Source organism: Mycteria americana, chromosome 3 (genome assembly GCF_035582795.1).
Source record: "Mycteria americana isolate JAX WOST 10 ecotype Jacksonville Zoo and Gardens chromosome 3, USCA_MyAme_1.0, whole genome shotgun sequence".
Lineage (NCBI taxonomy): Eukaryota > Metazoa > Chordata > Aves > Ciconiiformes > Ciconiidae > Mycteria > Mycteria americana.
Genome location: NC_134367.1, coordinates 116547488 through 116563258, shown reverse-complemented (window position 1 = coordinate 116563258; position 15771 = coordinate 116547488). Strand labels below are relative to the sequence as shown.

Here is a 15771-nt window from a genome sequence, read left to right as displayed (position 1 = left end):
CACTGTGCAATAAAACTGTTAGTGAACTGAAATGAATACAGGAGCAGACAAAGGTGTGACGTAACACTGCTACGTAACCAGTATCCCAAGGAATTATTACCACATATGTAGTACCATATATAAAACCACAATCACAACATTATTTCTGTCGAAGAGATCTTGGCAAAATACCTTTCCAGTATTTTCCTACAAGCAGCAGTCAAACTCCTCAGCAGAGATCACTGCAGATACTAAAATGCCAGCTCTACGGAGTCTACGTTATTAGTAGGGAGATCAACATACCTTCTCTTTGGAGATGGTGATCGGGACTTTGACCGACTGTCAAAACAGAATATCATCAATGCAGCTTAAAGGGCAAATGGAACTTTTATATTCAAAAAAATACGCATCTTAGACGGCAATAGAATTATTATGGGAATCTAGCCAGAAGCTCTTCAAAATGGCAAAGTTTTCAAATCAACTTTTACTCTGACAGGGATTCTCAATTCATTTAGCATGGAGATTAATTTTAAGGAACTGTCTTCAGTAAAGAAAACAGGAAAAAAAGGGGTGGTACTGAGGTGAAGCTTTGAGAAAAGAAACATCATCATCACAGGCTCCTGCTGTTTTATCAACAGCATTAATAAAGCTGAAGCCCGTTATCTGATGGATAGAAAAATTTAACAGAACTGAGCACAAAGACACAAAAAAATCAGTACTATGTTGGAAACTACAAAGAGTTAATGAAAACAAAGAGATGGGTAAGGAATATATTCCAAATAGCTGCAAAGGAAATGTTATAATCTCAGTCATATTGCAAACAGATTAGCTGGTCACCCATGTATGCAGGATTCTTTTCTAAAGGACCAGGCTCTGTTAATCATGCAAACCTAATACTGAATTCTAGATACTACTGCGGGCTTTATCTCTGTATGCTTACCTCTTAGCCGGCGAGCCAGACTTTGATCTGCCATGAGACCTAGACCTACAAAAAGAAGAAAAAACACAGCTCAGCAGGGAAGCTGGTAGCAGGCATGTTCCCACATTTGAGACACCAAGATTCACAGTAAATGTGCAAGAACTGTCATGCTGAACAGATAGAATCCTGTGAGCTTCCAGGGCTTTTCCTGCTAAGTTTCAGAAGAAAGCTTTTTAAATGGATGGTGCACATGTTGCTCTGTACTTTGGTCCCTGGCTGACTGGTGTTTGCTGATGCAGGTGGCAGGAATACATGAACAACCCAAATCCTGACCAGTATTTTCACAAAGCTAATAAAAAAACCATGCTCTAAACTTGCAAGTTTTATTAGGCTTGACTGACATCTACCACTATAGTTGAAAATGGCTGCAGGCAGCACACTCCTACAAACATCTCCTCAGTGCACTTCATCTTATATATGCACTTGCTCAAAATATTTTTTTAAATCTGTCTGAACTTAACCCTTGTGAAAAGACTGTCAAAAATGTCAGTCTTTGAGATAAGACTGCTGCACCATAAGAACACTAATACTGCCTAAAAGAATAACTGAAATGTTTAGGTTCCCAAAGGAACTGTTCTACTTTCCACATCCAAGGCTTTCCACAACTTCCAGATGTACACTTTGACGCTGTCAAACCAGAAACATCGTGTAATACTTATTCAGTCTGTCTTCCTTATAAATCAAGAGCGTGTCTCTGGGTGCTATGCATTCCTTTGATTCTTCTGTAAAGAAACTATCTTTCAATTGCCTCATGTGGAAGTTTAACAGTGACTTCATTAAGAGTTAAACACCAATATTTTGCCACTTCTCTGTACTTGTATGCCTGTAATTTCCTCTGCCTCAGTCACTTAATCTCTATTTTCAATGAAAGGTGTCACACAATAGTCTAGAAATTTCACTAAAAGCATCCTTTACACTGCAGAAAACCATCCTGGTACTAAAAAAAAGAAAACAATGGTGGTAAAATCAAGATGTTTTTCTCTTTGAGAGCCTGTTGGCTGTAGCCATTTTCTGCTCATCAATGACAGCAAAGTGATGAGCCATGATTAAGTCACACTGGAACAACTGGTATTAAGTTTCACCATATCTTAGCAACAGGTAGAGAAAGTGTACCTGATCAGTGAAAGGCATTGCTCTACTGCCCCAGGGAATTTCCCTTCTGTTTTTACTAGCTTCTGGACTGTTATGTGTGAGTTTCTGCTCTTAATTGTCAAAACATCTTCTGGTTTTCATCTCTCCATTCCCTAAAAACTCCTGTCATTGCTTGCTGTTCCACTCTCAGAAAATGCCACCACCACCTTTCAGCAGTGAATCTCCCATCTTCAGCTGTAGATTTTTCCACCTTACTCCCTTCAGCTAAAGCTTCCCTTTATTTTTTCGTGTTTCTTCGTGGTTGACTATTGTGTTATTTATTTCAGAGAGCAGCCATCAAACCAGAACAGTAGGCCTGGGAACGGGCTGGGGCAAGAGCAGTACCATCTCCTTCAGAGCAGAACTTCAATTTACTCTTGTTCTCCTATGACAGCTTGCCGAGGACATCCAATCAGCCTATGTCAGCCACGCTGCCTGGACAAGGTTGCACAAGGCACAAGCTGCATTCACTTACTATGGAAGGATTAAACTACAACTTAAGAGAATGAATGACATCCTGTGTTCCTTTAAAATTTGATCATCACTCTTATAGCACATTTGTTGGTACAAAGTAACTCTGACAGGTGTTTATCTCAAATTTAATTCCGCTCCTCCAGACTGCCACTTTGTTATTCAACAGAGCTGGAAACATCTGTAACACTCATGGCACTAGCAAGCCCTTTACAACTTGCCTGGCTATATGCATTAATGCTTTAACACACTACCGGAAGGGCATCCTGATTTCTCTGACAAATAATGAGAAGAATCCACAATCTTGTGTGTGCTACACAAAGAAAAAGAAAAAAACTTTTCAGATTAATTCTAAATTTGTTTGCTATGTTAGCTGTTAATGCAACCTGATCAAAACAGTACTTCTGATGACTATCAGGACCTGATATCAGTGATATGTAAAACAATAAAAAGAGAAAGAACAATCTTCTGCACTGCTTTTTAAAACTACAGACCCCTAAGTTAGTGGAGAGAAAACACAGCTTTTTCTGAAAATGTTAACAGCTGTTAGAAAGCCTAAACAGACTTTTAAGCAACTTTTACTAAGTATGTGTAGTCACAGAAGAGATCTTACCTGCTTCGGGGCCATGTAACAGATCTGGATCTAGACCTGGATCTTGATCTAGACCTGAAATAAAGAATTAAGACAAATTAAAACAAAATCAAAGAAGTCAACTCAACCAGAAGTGATGACAATTACAGCACTACTTAGATTAATGTCTACACGTTGAACTTAAAACCTACGTGATCATTGGGCGTTTTAGACATCAAAATTCATCATGAGATATGCAGCTGTATAGGGTCTCATGGCTAATTGTATTACCATGCCTGTAAATTCAACTAGGATAATCAGAAACATTTTAAAGTATGATAAAGTCTGATTTCTAGAGGTGAACACCTTTCAGAGTCTGCTATCCAATACCTTTTTGAATCCCTTAACTAAAACAAAAAACAACAACAAAAACAAAACACACAACCTATTAAAAATTACTACTAATTACCTTGATCTCTTCAAGGAACCCGATCGGGACCGGCGGGGGGACACAGACCTAGACCTACGAGGAGAAACAGACCGGGACCTACGATAGGAAGCTGACCTGGACCTGCAAAGAAGTGAATTAAAGAGTTGTACAAGTGTAGCTTTTTCTAAGCAAAAGAAGCAAATAGGAACAAAAGACGAACTTAAGCACACCTCCTACCACGACTCCGACTGCGTGACCGAGAATACCTTCTTCCTCGGGACCTTGAACGGGATCTAGACCGGGACCTGGTTTTAGGTTAGAGAAAACAGGTATCAGGAAACAGCTGCAGCAATCGGTGCACGTGAGGCCCTGCTGAAGTCAAAACTGATTTCAGACAACTAAAGAACTAGCATCTGTCAGTTGGAAAAATCTCTGGGCCTACTTGTCTTGAGCATTTTACTACCTAGAAAAATGTTAAAAGCTGAATTACATTGCAGAATTACATTAGAATAGAAAACACTGTAATGCGTATTTAAAATAAACCTTGCAAGTTTGCAGGTCGACCCTCTTTGGCCCAAGGTCTAGCAGATCTAGACGATCTAGAAGTATCTATAGCCGATCGCTGCATCTAGGTGTTCTCTTCAATCTAACGACGATCAAACTGACAGCCCAATGAGCCAGGGTGAGGCTTGATTGACGCAAGAAGATTTTTCTAGGTGGGAATGTGGTCAATCTGGTGTTCCTCTTTCTAAACCGGAGGGGGGCCCCAATTGAAAGCCAAATTTACTGTTACGGCGATCACCGTCTCAAATTTTCTGCCCTTAAAGAATAAGGTGAAGCTACGTGTAGATGGCTCGAGGGGATCTGGCCTCTTATGCTGATCACCTCAAGGTCTAGGAGGATCTTAAGTGTCGGATTTGCAAGGCGCCTCAGCATGAAATCTTAAGGCTCGTGACATTCTGAATCAAGGCGACTGACTCAAACGAAGAAACCTGAAAGGTTTTGACCAGGTTGATTATTAAGATATTAACATTTGATAGAAATAGCAACAAATTGTAATATATACCTATACATTTATTCTAGCGTTAAAGTTTAAAGAAAACTGGCGTAACATTCTGTTCTTTGCTAACAAGAGCTACACAAAAGTGAACCGGTGAAGCAACCCAGCCACTCTGGCCCCACACGTACCTGCTCCTCCTTCGGCGACTATAGCGGTGACAATCATAAGCATAGTGGCCTTTCTCACCACACTCATAGCATCTGTCATTAGGGTCAAAGGGGCGCCGTGCAGGAGGCCTGTCATAACGGGAGCGACGAGGCATCCCTGTTGACACTTCCACTCTAACCCTGGAGCCACATATCACCCTGCAACAAGTCCATGATGGCTCTAAGTTAATCGTTATTGTTTATGGCAGAACTACAAAAAGGAGAAGAAACAAGAGAGAAAACCCCGATTCTCTCTCTGGTTTTAAAAACGGCTGTAGCTCCTGCAAACATCTGAAATGCACACGTACTTCCCATCAAGTCCACGGACAGCATCTTCAGCATCCCTCGGGTCTTCAAACTCCACGAAAGCAAACCCCGGCGGGTTCCTCGCGATCCACACGGTTCTCAGGGGCCCGTAGTAGCTGAAGGCTCTCTCCAGCTCGCCTTTGCCCGCGCCCGTGCCCAGGTTCCCCACGTACACCTTGGTCTCTGCTGGGAGCAAAGCCGGCGTCAGAGTAAGAGGCGGGCTCACGCAGCGCCCCCGAAACAGCGGCGCGGCGCGGCCCGGCTCGGCCCCGCCCCCCCCACCCCGGGCGCCGCCATCTTGTTTGCGCGGCCCGCTCCCGCCTTCACCACGAGCAGCGGCACGCGCGGGCGCACCCCCTCCCCCACGGCCGCTGACGCAAAATGGCGGCGGCGGCAACGGCAGCAACGGCCGCCTCGCCTTCCTTCCCCCTCACCGACCGCCGGCCGCTCCCCTGCCCGCGGTAATCGCACCTTCCGCGCATCTCCCTCACCCTCCCCTCCGCGCAGCCGCCCGCCACTTGCGACGCCCCGGGAACTCACCGCCTCCATAGCGGCCGTAACGCGACATCCTAACGGCTCCGCCAACCGCCTCTCCGCGCGCACGCGCCGCCGCCCGCGCCTGCCCCCTGCCTTCCTCTCCCTCCTCCCCCAGGCGGCGCGGGGCTGCGGCGTGAGGCGGTGCGCATGCGCGTGGGGGGTGGTGCGCGCCAGGGGGCAGGGCGGGCAGTGGGGCGCCGGTTGCTACGGCGACGGCGGGGTGCGGCTGATGGCGCCTGAGGGGGACGGAGGGCGGGAAGCGCCAGGGCCGGCGCGGGAGGCGGCCTCGGGGGTCGCCCGGTAACCGCTGCGCCACCGGGGGGAGGTTCCGGCAGCGGTGGATTCCCGTGGTGAGCGAACGGGACCGCAGCGGGAAGCCGACTCCGGAGCGGAAGCCAGCAGCGCCTGAGAAGCACCGTTCCCCGGGGTGGAGGGAAGCGCTTCAGGCCTGTGCCGATCCTTTCGAAAGGGCGCTGTAGGCTTAGGAAGGCGGTGCAGCAATACCAGCAGAGCTGTTCTCACCAGAAAAGCGGCTTTTGTCTCCCGAATTGCGTATTTACGACTTGATCTGCGCCAGGAGCTTCCACTAGTACAGTTACTTGATTTGGGAGAGTTGCACCTCTTTGTGACCGTGATTAAGGTTAAATTTACGGTGGGAAAGCTGTAGTAACTGCCCACGATAGTGACCTGTATCTATAAGATATGGCTTAGATGACAGGATAAAAAAATACTTAAGGGCTTCGTGATTCAGAACAATTAACTACACTGGCAACAATGGAGAAAAAAAAATCAGTAGGGACTGAGCCTAGCAAGAACTAAAACCGAAGATGTTTGGAGTATTTTGCTCAAAAGGGACTGTGAACAAGCTGCCCTCCAGTCTGTCATCCAGAAGGAGACCAGTTAGGAAGCTATTTAGACCGAAAACAACTAAAATGCGTTACGCATATAAATAGGTAAAAACAAACCACATTCCTTCTTTCCAGCGCTTTTCTTTCAAACGGAAGCTAAGATTTCCCATTGTGTTGCGTGCTCTTGTAGTGAAAACAATTAGATTTGCTAATCCCTGCTTTCTAATAAACAAACTATAACTCTGGAAGAAAACAGTAGCTGAATACAGTGACATAAGCCATTCATAAATAATCCCCATTATCTGTGGAAGTTGAATTGAAACTTCACCAAAAAAAAAGAAATTACCTCCTTAAGCCTGCAAAATAAAACTGTCTCATTTTATACCCTTGATATTTTTTCTCTTATGCTCACAAAATCATCACATGCTTGCTTTCACTTAAATTACTGAAATGATGGCAGCTTGTTTGCTTCATCCATACGAAGTTTTTCATTAGTAGCAGTAAAATAGAGCAGCTTTCTGAGGGGGGAAATCAAGTTTCTTGCTCTCACAGCTGCACAGGAAAGCTTGTAAAGACAACTCAAAACTAGGGAGCAAAAATATCTTATTTTTAAAGAGCAGATACACAAAGCATACATCTATACCTATTTACGCACACAGATTGTTTGAAGAAGCTTGAGCCATGGTTTTGCGTACTCAAGTTAGCAAATTCACAAGCAGTAGCAGGAGCATCGGCAAACCCAACTTAATTAAGGCAGAACACCAGGTGTATTTAAGTGCTACGCGCCCTGCCTCCTTGTTTTGCAATCTGGCCTCATCTATATAAACCTATATATCATTTATGTGCACACCCATATTTATAGAACACTCCAGATCTGAGCATTTCCCTGCCTCAGGAGCCTTAAATTTCGTGCTTAAAAAAAACCCTAAACTGTGGTGGGGGAGGGTGTTCGGTTGCAGCAGGAAGCGGCGGTCCCGCCAGGGAGCGCAGGGGGCCGGGCCGGGGCAGGCTCCCAGGCGCCCTGGGCAGGGTCGGGAACCGAGCGGCCGGCGGCCATCGTAGTCGGTGAGTGGGGATGCGGGTGCAGGGGCGGGGTGGACCCGGGGTGCTCCCCCCTCCTGCCCCCGTGGAGCCTGGCTGCTGCAGCGGCGGGAGCCGGGCGGCTCGCCTTGCCTGGTCCAGGTCGCTGCCTGCGCTGCCCGTCCCGCCGCGTGCTGCTTCAGCTGGGAGCAGGCAGGCGGGATGGCAGCGCCACGGAACCTGGAGAGAACGAAGGAGGGAGCTTCCTCCAGCCCTTTGTCCTCTCTCCACTGCGCTGTCCCCATCTCTCTCCAGCCCCTTTGGCGGAGGGATACTGGGATGGGGACAAATGCTTGTGTGGCCGCAAGCTGAGACAGGTGTGGCTTTGCTGTCATTACCAGTAGTGCAACTGGTACAGGGAAAAGAGTGGAACAGCACTTGCTGCTCGTCCTACCGTAGGGGATGAGGATAGAGCCTGGATGCAGGTGGATAACGCTCATCCACAGCCAGTGGAAGGGCTTGGACTCAAGAGATGTGCCAGTACACAGAGCAAAGGCGGTAAACTGCTGCCCTCAAGGGACAGGGATCCCGAAGGTTTTGTAAGAGAGCAGAGCAATAAATGGAATGTTTAATGCAATGGGAAAGTGTTAAGTTAGCAGAACAGTGATTTTTGAGGCTTCGCTTTGTGCCTTTAAAAACACGTGAACTGGGTGGGAAATTACAGAACTGCAGCAATATGAAAACCACTTGTGTGAATGTTTGCTTTTAAAAAAAGCAAATTGTGCTTAAGACTGTCTTGTCCCACTCGGTGGGTTGCGAGATGGGTGAATCTCTTTGATTCCCTGATGGTTGGTGTACCGACAAAAGCCGATCTCTGCTCAGCAGAGCCGTGTGGTTGGTAGAGTCATGACAATGACTCAGAGGAACAGTCTGGCCAGCAACTTTATTAACTGGCGAATTCAACAAACAGACAAACTTAATGAACTGGCGAGCTCAACAAATGAACAGAGGCAATTTGGCAATGGAGCTATTTTCCGGGCAACCTGTCACAATTTATCCCAAACTTACACATATTGGAAGAGTGGAGGAAGAGAGAAGCGAGAAAAGGAAAGGAGAAGAGAGGAGGAAAGAGAAAGAAAAAGTATCACCACCCTTAGATCCCGCGATGACAGACACGGCAGTCCTCCAGTGGTGGGCGCACGCATGGTTCCCTGGAGGGCGTGTCTTTTATAAACTAATCCCTAATCCAGGTATGCCCCTTCAGGATTTACATGGTTCTTGTTCTAGAAAGTCTTCAATCTTCTGTGCAGGCACTGGGGGAGGGGGGTAGTCGCGAGGGGTCTCTCGGGTGGTCGCAAGCCCTTTCCTCAGATCAACTCTGTGTGACCTCTGGCCATAGATGGTAAGGTCCGTCAGAATCCAGAACCGTGCATCCTCTGATGCGCTCTCCACATCCTGCATGTCCCTCTCCCGCTCTCCCCCACCCTGTGCTCCTTAACCTGCCATCACCATGCAAATAGTGCCTCGCCACAATGTTTGAGACATTAACTCTTTCAGTCTCTCACACCACCCCGTGGCTCAAATGTTTATATAATCTTCATCTAGGGCGACGATTTTCACATAGAGAAGATCGAGAAGACATAGTTCGCAAAATCGTATATTTTCAATGAGAGTTGGCAGAGGGTCCTTGATTTTGTCTTCCAGGCTGGTGATATGTACATAGTGAACAGCAGGAGAAAAGAATGAAAGCACAAGCAAGCACATGGGTAATCATACATTAAACAATAGCTATGCCAGTCATAATGAACAGAAATCCAGCCAACAGGGTTATTCCAATTTTCATTAACCATTTCCCCCACCCTGTGAGTCCCCAGGATTGTAGGAGGGAAGCGATCCAAGATCCAGGTGCATGCCCATTGAAACAGTCTTTCGGTTGGAGTGATCTAAATAGTTCAGCAGCTTGGTCAGCAATTTCTTTCATTTTGGTCCATGCTGCCTCTATAGTAGTACTGATGTTGTGAGTGTAGTAGTAGTAGTAGAGTGCAGTAGTACTGGAGTTGTGAGATGGACAATGTTATACAACATCGCCCAGCACTTTAATTCAACATGGAGTTTTTGGGGGCTTCTGCCACTTCCCAGCGCACTCGCCAGGGAAGGGCGGTGAAACTGAAAACATGAGATGGGCATAAGGATGGGATGACTAATCCACATTTCAGACCAGCATGATACTTCAATGTTAAGCAGGAATAAAATTTCCCATTAGAACATCCCCAAATGAGTCCCAAGGGCGCCGGGTATATGCTAATTTTACAGGTATGTCAGGTTTTGCAGTGAGTGGCAGGCTCCGCAAAGCATAGCGTGTACAGGGTATGCTGCAATACTTGACTCTACCGTAAGTCTTGATGCACAGAAGATCCCGGTTTCTATATCTGTGGGAAGGACAAACCCAACAAATACACGTCCCTTATCAGAACCCTTACTCTCTCCAAGAGCCAGGTTTTGGGGGGGTCCCCAGGACCAGTGTTATAGTTAAGAACTTTTCCAAGTTATACATAATATTGGGTAATGCAACAAAAACCACCACCAACAACAACAAATCTCAATCCTTGTTCAGTTGACTGGGGAAGGGCAACACATATCCCTTGGTTGGTTCTATTCCAGATTCTAGTAAACACATGAATTAGTTCCCACACAAGCTTCTAAGGAATATGGTTTCCACTTCCCCCATGTCCTCCTTTCCCAGAGGAGAGGAGGACCACCATCCACGTGAGAAATCATAGTTCCCACACAAGGTTTGAAGGAATATGGTTTCCACTCCCCCCTGTGTCCTCCTTTCCTCGCGGAGAGGAGGACCACCATCCATGTGAGAAATAGTAGATACATATTAGGGTTATTATTACAACATTGGCAGTACTCATGGAGGTCCAGCACTCCTCCGACGAGATCACTATGTTTTAGCAGGCAACGGTCTGGTTCTCCCCCTGCAAAAGAAAAGGAAAACTTGGTCCCTTTTTGGACCGGTTTTAAAAGCAACGGATTATCAGGAGGTCTTCCTAGGGGCAGGCCTTTTAAAAGCCGATTGTCTAATCTGGTTCTCCTAGCCGTGGCTTTACCCCTTTGTTCCCCTCCGGAGATTCCCACATTGTGCCTAAATTGATCAGCTCCTGCACAACCCCTCCCCAGGTGAGGGGGAATTCCGCCGGAGCGGACTGCATTTGGCTTCTCCCTGGTGTTAGCATTTCTGTTAAACACTCCTGAATTGGGAGCGCTGCCCTTAGGCAGTCCTGGATTTGTATGGCATGTAGCTTCAGGGGATCAGGAAGGCCTTTTATCAGGGGTTTCATTTGATTGGGGTCGGCTTTTAGCAACATCGGGGAGGGCGGATGGTGTATTAACTGCCTGTCATGCATGAGCTGGAGGCAGGCGGCTTTCTGCACGCTCTCGGTAATTTGATCCAGTCCCGGAGTGGGGATGGTCACCAGATCTCCCCGTTCCAAGGGGTCTAGCCCTCCAGCCCAGTATGCCACCCTTTGAGTTAGAGACTAGGGGCCTCAAGTGTCGGGGACAGTTAGAAACACGCCTGGACCCCAGTATCCCTGAGCCTCCTCCTCAGAAAGTTTAATTCTGTGTCGTCCTCGTGTCCCCCCCCCCCCCCCCGTGAGGGAGACCCTGCACACATATGCCATCTCCGTTTCTCTAGGGAGCCTACTATATCGATCTTGTAATTTCGCCAATTCAGTTGCACTATAGGGTATATCTTTTGTTATGATTTCCGATGCAGTATCAGCACCCCCTTCATATTGAAATTCCATTTTAATAAGTGGGCGAAGTTGGGGAGCAGTTCTCTCGTCATGTTGGCACTTTGCTTGTTCCGTTACCTCCCAGGGGTAGTGGCCAGCTACCCCCCTTGTCAACTAGCTCGCGTTCCTTAGACAGACCACAGTGCCCACACTGGCTCTCCAGATCCTGCCTCCACTAGTGCCGACCGCAACCCACGCTCCCTGACAAAAGCATCACGCAAACGATTCGCTACGGTTTCCGCTCGCACCCATTTTTTCCGCTCAGCTTCTAGCTCCACTTGCAAGCTTTTAACCAAATCTTGTAATGATTCGCTCACCTCTCGCTCAGCCCGTTTTACCGTGCACTTATACTTATGCACTGCCATCAGCGCAGCTACTAGAACACCCAAAACAACGGCTTTAACAAAGGGGAGCAGTCCAGATCAGGCTGAACCCAGGAAGCCATGATCATCTGCCGGAGGACTCAGACTCAGCCGATTTACATCCTCCCTTCTCGACTCAGTCGATATCCCCTCCCTGTTCCTCTCACTGATCAAGTCAGGGAATCCCACTTCTGACACCAAATTAATGTCTCGTCCCACTCGGTGGGTTGCGAGATGGGTGAATCTTTTTGATTCCCCAATGGTTTGTGTACCGACAAAAGCCGATCTCTGCTTGGCAGAGCCACGTGGTCGGTAGAGTCACAACAATGACTCAGAGGAACAGTCTGGCCAGCTATTAACTGGCGAATTCCACAAACGGACAAACTTAATGAACTGGTGAGCTCAACAAATGAACAGAGGCAATTTGGCAATGGAGCTATTTTCCGGGCAACCCGTCACAATTTATCCCAAACTTGCATATATTGGAAGAGTGGAGGAAGAGAGAAGCAAGAAAAGGAAAGGAGAAGAGAGGAGGAAAGAGAAAGTATCACCACCCTTGGATCCCGCAATCACGATGACAGACATGGGAATCCTCCAGTGGTGGGCACGCGCATGGTTCCCTGGAGGGCGTGTCTTTTATAAGCTAATCCCTGCCTTCAGGACTTACATGGTTCTTGTTCTAGAAAGTTCTCAATCTTCTGCGCAGGCGCTGGGGGAGGGGGGTGGTCGCAAGGGGTCTCTCGGGTGGTCGCAAGCCCTTTCCTCAGATCAACTCTGTGTGACCTCTGGCCATAGATGGTAAGGTCCGGCAGAACCCAGAACCGCGCATCCTCCGATGCGCTCTCCACATCCCACACATCCCGCTCTCACTCTCCCCCATCCCGTGCTTGCCGACCTGCCATCGCCATGCAAATAGCGTCTCGCCACAATGTTTGAGACATTATCTCTTTCAGTCTCTCACAAAGATGAATGGAAGATCTTTACCTGGAGACAAACTCAGTTCTGATGTGAAGGGCAAAGCAAAAGGATTCATTGCTTCGGCTAATTGCTCTGGCTATTTTCTAGGTTCTGGATGTAGGAAATATGAATGACTGGCAGAGGAAAAGCCCTCTAGACTGGGAGACGTATGTGAACAAAATGGTGAAAGTTGCTGCAATTGAGAGACACGAATATGAAGGATGGGTCTTAACAGTTGATCCAGTTTCTGCCAGGTAAGTACCAAAACTTTTGTTTCTGTAAAGCTAAGAGAAAACAAGTTTTTCAGGAAGAGAAAAGATCCCAAGACTGAAGCAAACCTATTTGGAGCAAAAACTGCATACTGGGGCTGTGTCCTGTTTTTTTAATTGGCAAGGACTAAGAGAAAGCAATATTGTAATTGATGAAGCCAGTTCACCTAAATCCACTTTAATCTCATGCAAAGGACTGATAAGTTTGGGGAATGGATAATACCTGGATTCATGCTGACTTTATTGTGGACCTGAGGTTAGTACTTTAAATAATATCCATGTGTTTAGTACCACTTTTAATAATATACCAAGCCCTTCTTCACAAAGACAGCAGGAATGCAGCAATGTTTTTAGTGCTTTAGTTGTTGAAATCCTTATCCTCTGTCCAGAGTTCTCACATCAATGCCCTGCTTTCCCCTCCAGCTAGACACCCATAAAGGTGTAGTGGCTGCTTTGGAGAGGAAGCAGGGAAAATCAGCAAGGGCACTGGACAGAAAGTGGTACCACAGGTCTCTAGTATCTCGAGTAACTTGAAAACGGTTTGAAAAGCAGAACGCACCAGGCAATAGACAGAAATTTGACTCCTTGCTGCCAGAGCTTTTTCATACCTTTTTGGTTGTCAGCTTGTCCCACATGAGCACAAGATGGAAGCTAGAAACTAAAACATCCATCTTCTGATGTGTTTCAGAAGAATTGGTTGTTGCTTCAACTCTGGAGTAGCTCCCGATACTCTAATCTTCTCTTGGAGTTGCTTATCATTTTGGTAGGAAAGGTGTGTGCAGCTGTGAGTGATTCTGGGGAGGGCCCAGGCTAAAATCAAGGCATATTTCATTGCACATTTCCCAAAAAGTCATTACGTCCACTAATGGCGGCAACAGTAGATTAGCAAAGTGCTGGCATCAAATTCTGGAATTTTTCTTCCCTCAAGAGGAAGAAAATAGTTTCTGGTCCTCTTCATTGATATATGGGGAAGAGATCCTAGAAATATAACAAGCTGCCTTCCTACCTGTATTTTAGGACTTCTGGGATGTAAGTGCCCTTGGGAAAAGACCAGGCTGAACCTGCTGTGGTGTGTTCCCATTGTAATACTCAAGCTATAGTTTTCAGTTAAGAAACTAGCAAGGCTCATTTAAAAAAAATATATATTATTCTTTTAGTAATGATCAATAATTAAATATTAATAATTTGTCATTAAAAGGTTCTGATGTTAGCTGCCACCATTGCCTTCAGCATTCGAAGTGCTGAATGTATGAAGGTATCGTTTTTGAACGCTGGAAGACTTGAGGTTCTTCAGCAAGGTTGGGAATGCTGCACAAAAATATTTAGATTCCCAGGCCTGATTTTAATGTATACTTTGCTTTTTTAAAGTAGTGTTTTGCTTGATAGTATCTAGAGTAGTTTCAAATTCAAGGCCAGAAGTTACCCGCAAAGCCCCACATTTTTGGTATTTTAAGGGTATAGCAGCATGCTTTTCAAGAAGAATGCTGTGTACTTGATATTGCCCAAATACCTGGGTTACACTAATGAGCACTCATCTCCAAGAATCTTGGCCTGTGTTTCTCAGTCTTCAGTTAAGTACAGTGACTCATACATCCTTCGTTCCTTGGCAGTATTGTCCTTGCAACATTCCTGGAGAATGAAAAAGTGTCCATATCTGTTGTCTTGGGCCATGCTGTCCAGGAGGTTGAAATACTGAAAGAAGGGGATGATGAAATGAAGCAACGGCTTTCTTGCATATTTGCGCCTGAAGAAAGCAAAGCCTACAGCCCAGAGGAACTTGAAAAGAGGAAGAATGACTTGAAGACTTGGCTAGAAACAAACCACATCCCGGTAACAGAGCAAGGTGAATCGGGAAGAACACTATGTGTGGCGGGGGTATTGACTGTTGACCCACCATACGGCCCAGAAGAGTGCAGCAGCTCCAATGAGATTATTCTGTCTCGGGTTCAAGGCTTGATACAGGGCTATCTTGAAAAACAACAGTGACGTCTGCTGTTTAAAGCAGTTGTCTTTAGGAATGGGTCCACCCACCCTATTTTAGGAACTGTCCTGGGTATCAGTATTCACTCTTTGGAAAAATGCTGGGTTTAGGTAGTTTTGTCTGATTTTTCTATGTTAAGAAAGGGATAAAACAAGCAGTATAAACTAAAAGCACGAAGCCTTTTCCGTGCACTATTTTTTATTAAAAGCAAGCCATTGGATGATGATGATGTATTAAACCGATACATTGGTTTACTATATCAGTATTAAGCTGATCTATCAGTTTAGTAAGTATTTTTTGTAACAGTATTGTGAAAGATGATATATGATAAATTTAAACTGTGTTTTCCTCTGCCTTTAAATTAATTATCTAGTGGTGTAGGCATGTTTATTTGAACTGCTTACCAGATTTTTTTTTTTTCTTCCCCAGAAGGAGAATTGTGACACTTGGACTTCCCAAACCAGATAAAAAAATTGTTCAGGAAGCTTTTTTGGTTTTTTTTCCCCTCAACTGTTCTCCGGTTTTAGAACACGAGTTACAATGTAGGTCCAAGTTTGTAGAACTATTAGGGAAAGTTAGTAGGCAAATAGCAGGTTTTAGAAACATTTCCTATCTATATTTGTTATTTTAGAGCAGCAGTGATTGGAATACCTTTGTTCTACAGAAAGATAATTTCTTGCAGTTCAATTAGTTTGTGTTTCTTAATGCTTTGTTTCTAGCTTATGGCAACACACGATACAAGAACTATTATGTGATTGTTCCTGAGATTATTAATCTAGTCAGGAGCCTTTAGAGCCCTCATTTATCTCTTAGTGTATTGATTTGTTGTGTCTTATTATGAGATAGCACCAAAACACATTAGTATGTTCAAATGCATTTGAAAAGTCTGTCTAACCCTTGTTAATAAAAGGCCTTCCTCATTCC

At 45.7% G+C, this 15771-nt stretch overlaps 2 protein-coding genes across 5 annotated transcripts in view; one reads left to right on the top strand and one right to left on the bottom strand.

Annotated features, from left to right (window-relative positions):
* The window catches only part of SRSF7 (serine and arginine rich splicing factor 7), a 6803-nt gene extending 1033 nt beyond the window's left edge, over window positions 1-5770 (bottom strand). The window contains exons 1-8 of one of the 3 annotated variants that reach the window (XM_075496736.1): window positions 5614-5769; window positions 5076-5259; window positions 4750-4926; window positions 3792-3866; window positions 3601-3702; window positions 3174-3227; window positions 920-964; window positions 283-318 (exon numbers count right to left, since the gene is read on the bottom strand). In XM_075496736.1, coding sequence (XP_075352851.1) covers window positions 283-318; window positions 920-964; window positions 3174-3227; window positions 3601-3702; window positions 3792-3866; window positions 4750-4926; window positions 5076-5259; window positions 5614-5641 — 701 coding nt within the window. In that variant the 5' untranslated portion in view covers window positions 5642-5769. Of the gene's footprint in view, window positions 1-282; window positions 319-919; window positions 965-3173; window positions 3228-3600; window positions 3703-3791; window positions 3867-4749; window positions 4927-5075; window positions 5260-5613 lie in introns of all 3 variants that reach the window. The other 2 variants (XM_075496737.1, XM_075496738.1) reach the window with 2 other exon arrangements.
* GEMIN6 (gem nuclear organelle associated protein 6) lies at window positions 5431-15771 on the top strand. Of its 2 annotated transcripts, none has more exons than XM_075496741.1 (3): window positions 5431-5534; window positions 12706-12851; window positions 14477-15771. In XM_075496741.1, exons 2-3 carry the CDS (start codon window positions 12724-12726, stop codon window positions 14850-14852), a joined length of 504 nt encoding a protein of 167 aa, XP_075352856.1. In that variant the 5' UTR covers window positions 5431-5534; window positions 12706-12723; the 3' UTR covers window positions 14853-15771. The 2 variants fall into 2 exon arrangements, with proteins under 2 accessions (XP_075352856.1, XP_075352854.1); XM_075496739.1 differs by lacking the exon at window positions 5431-5534 and adding an exon at window positions 7378-7523.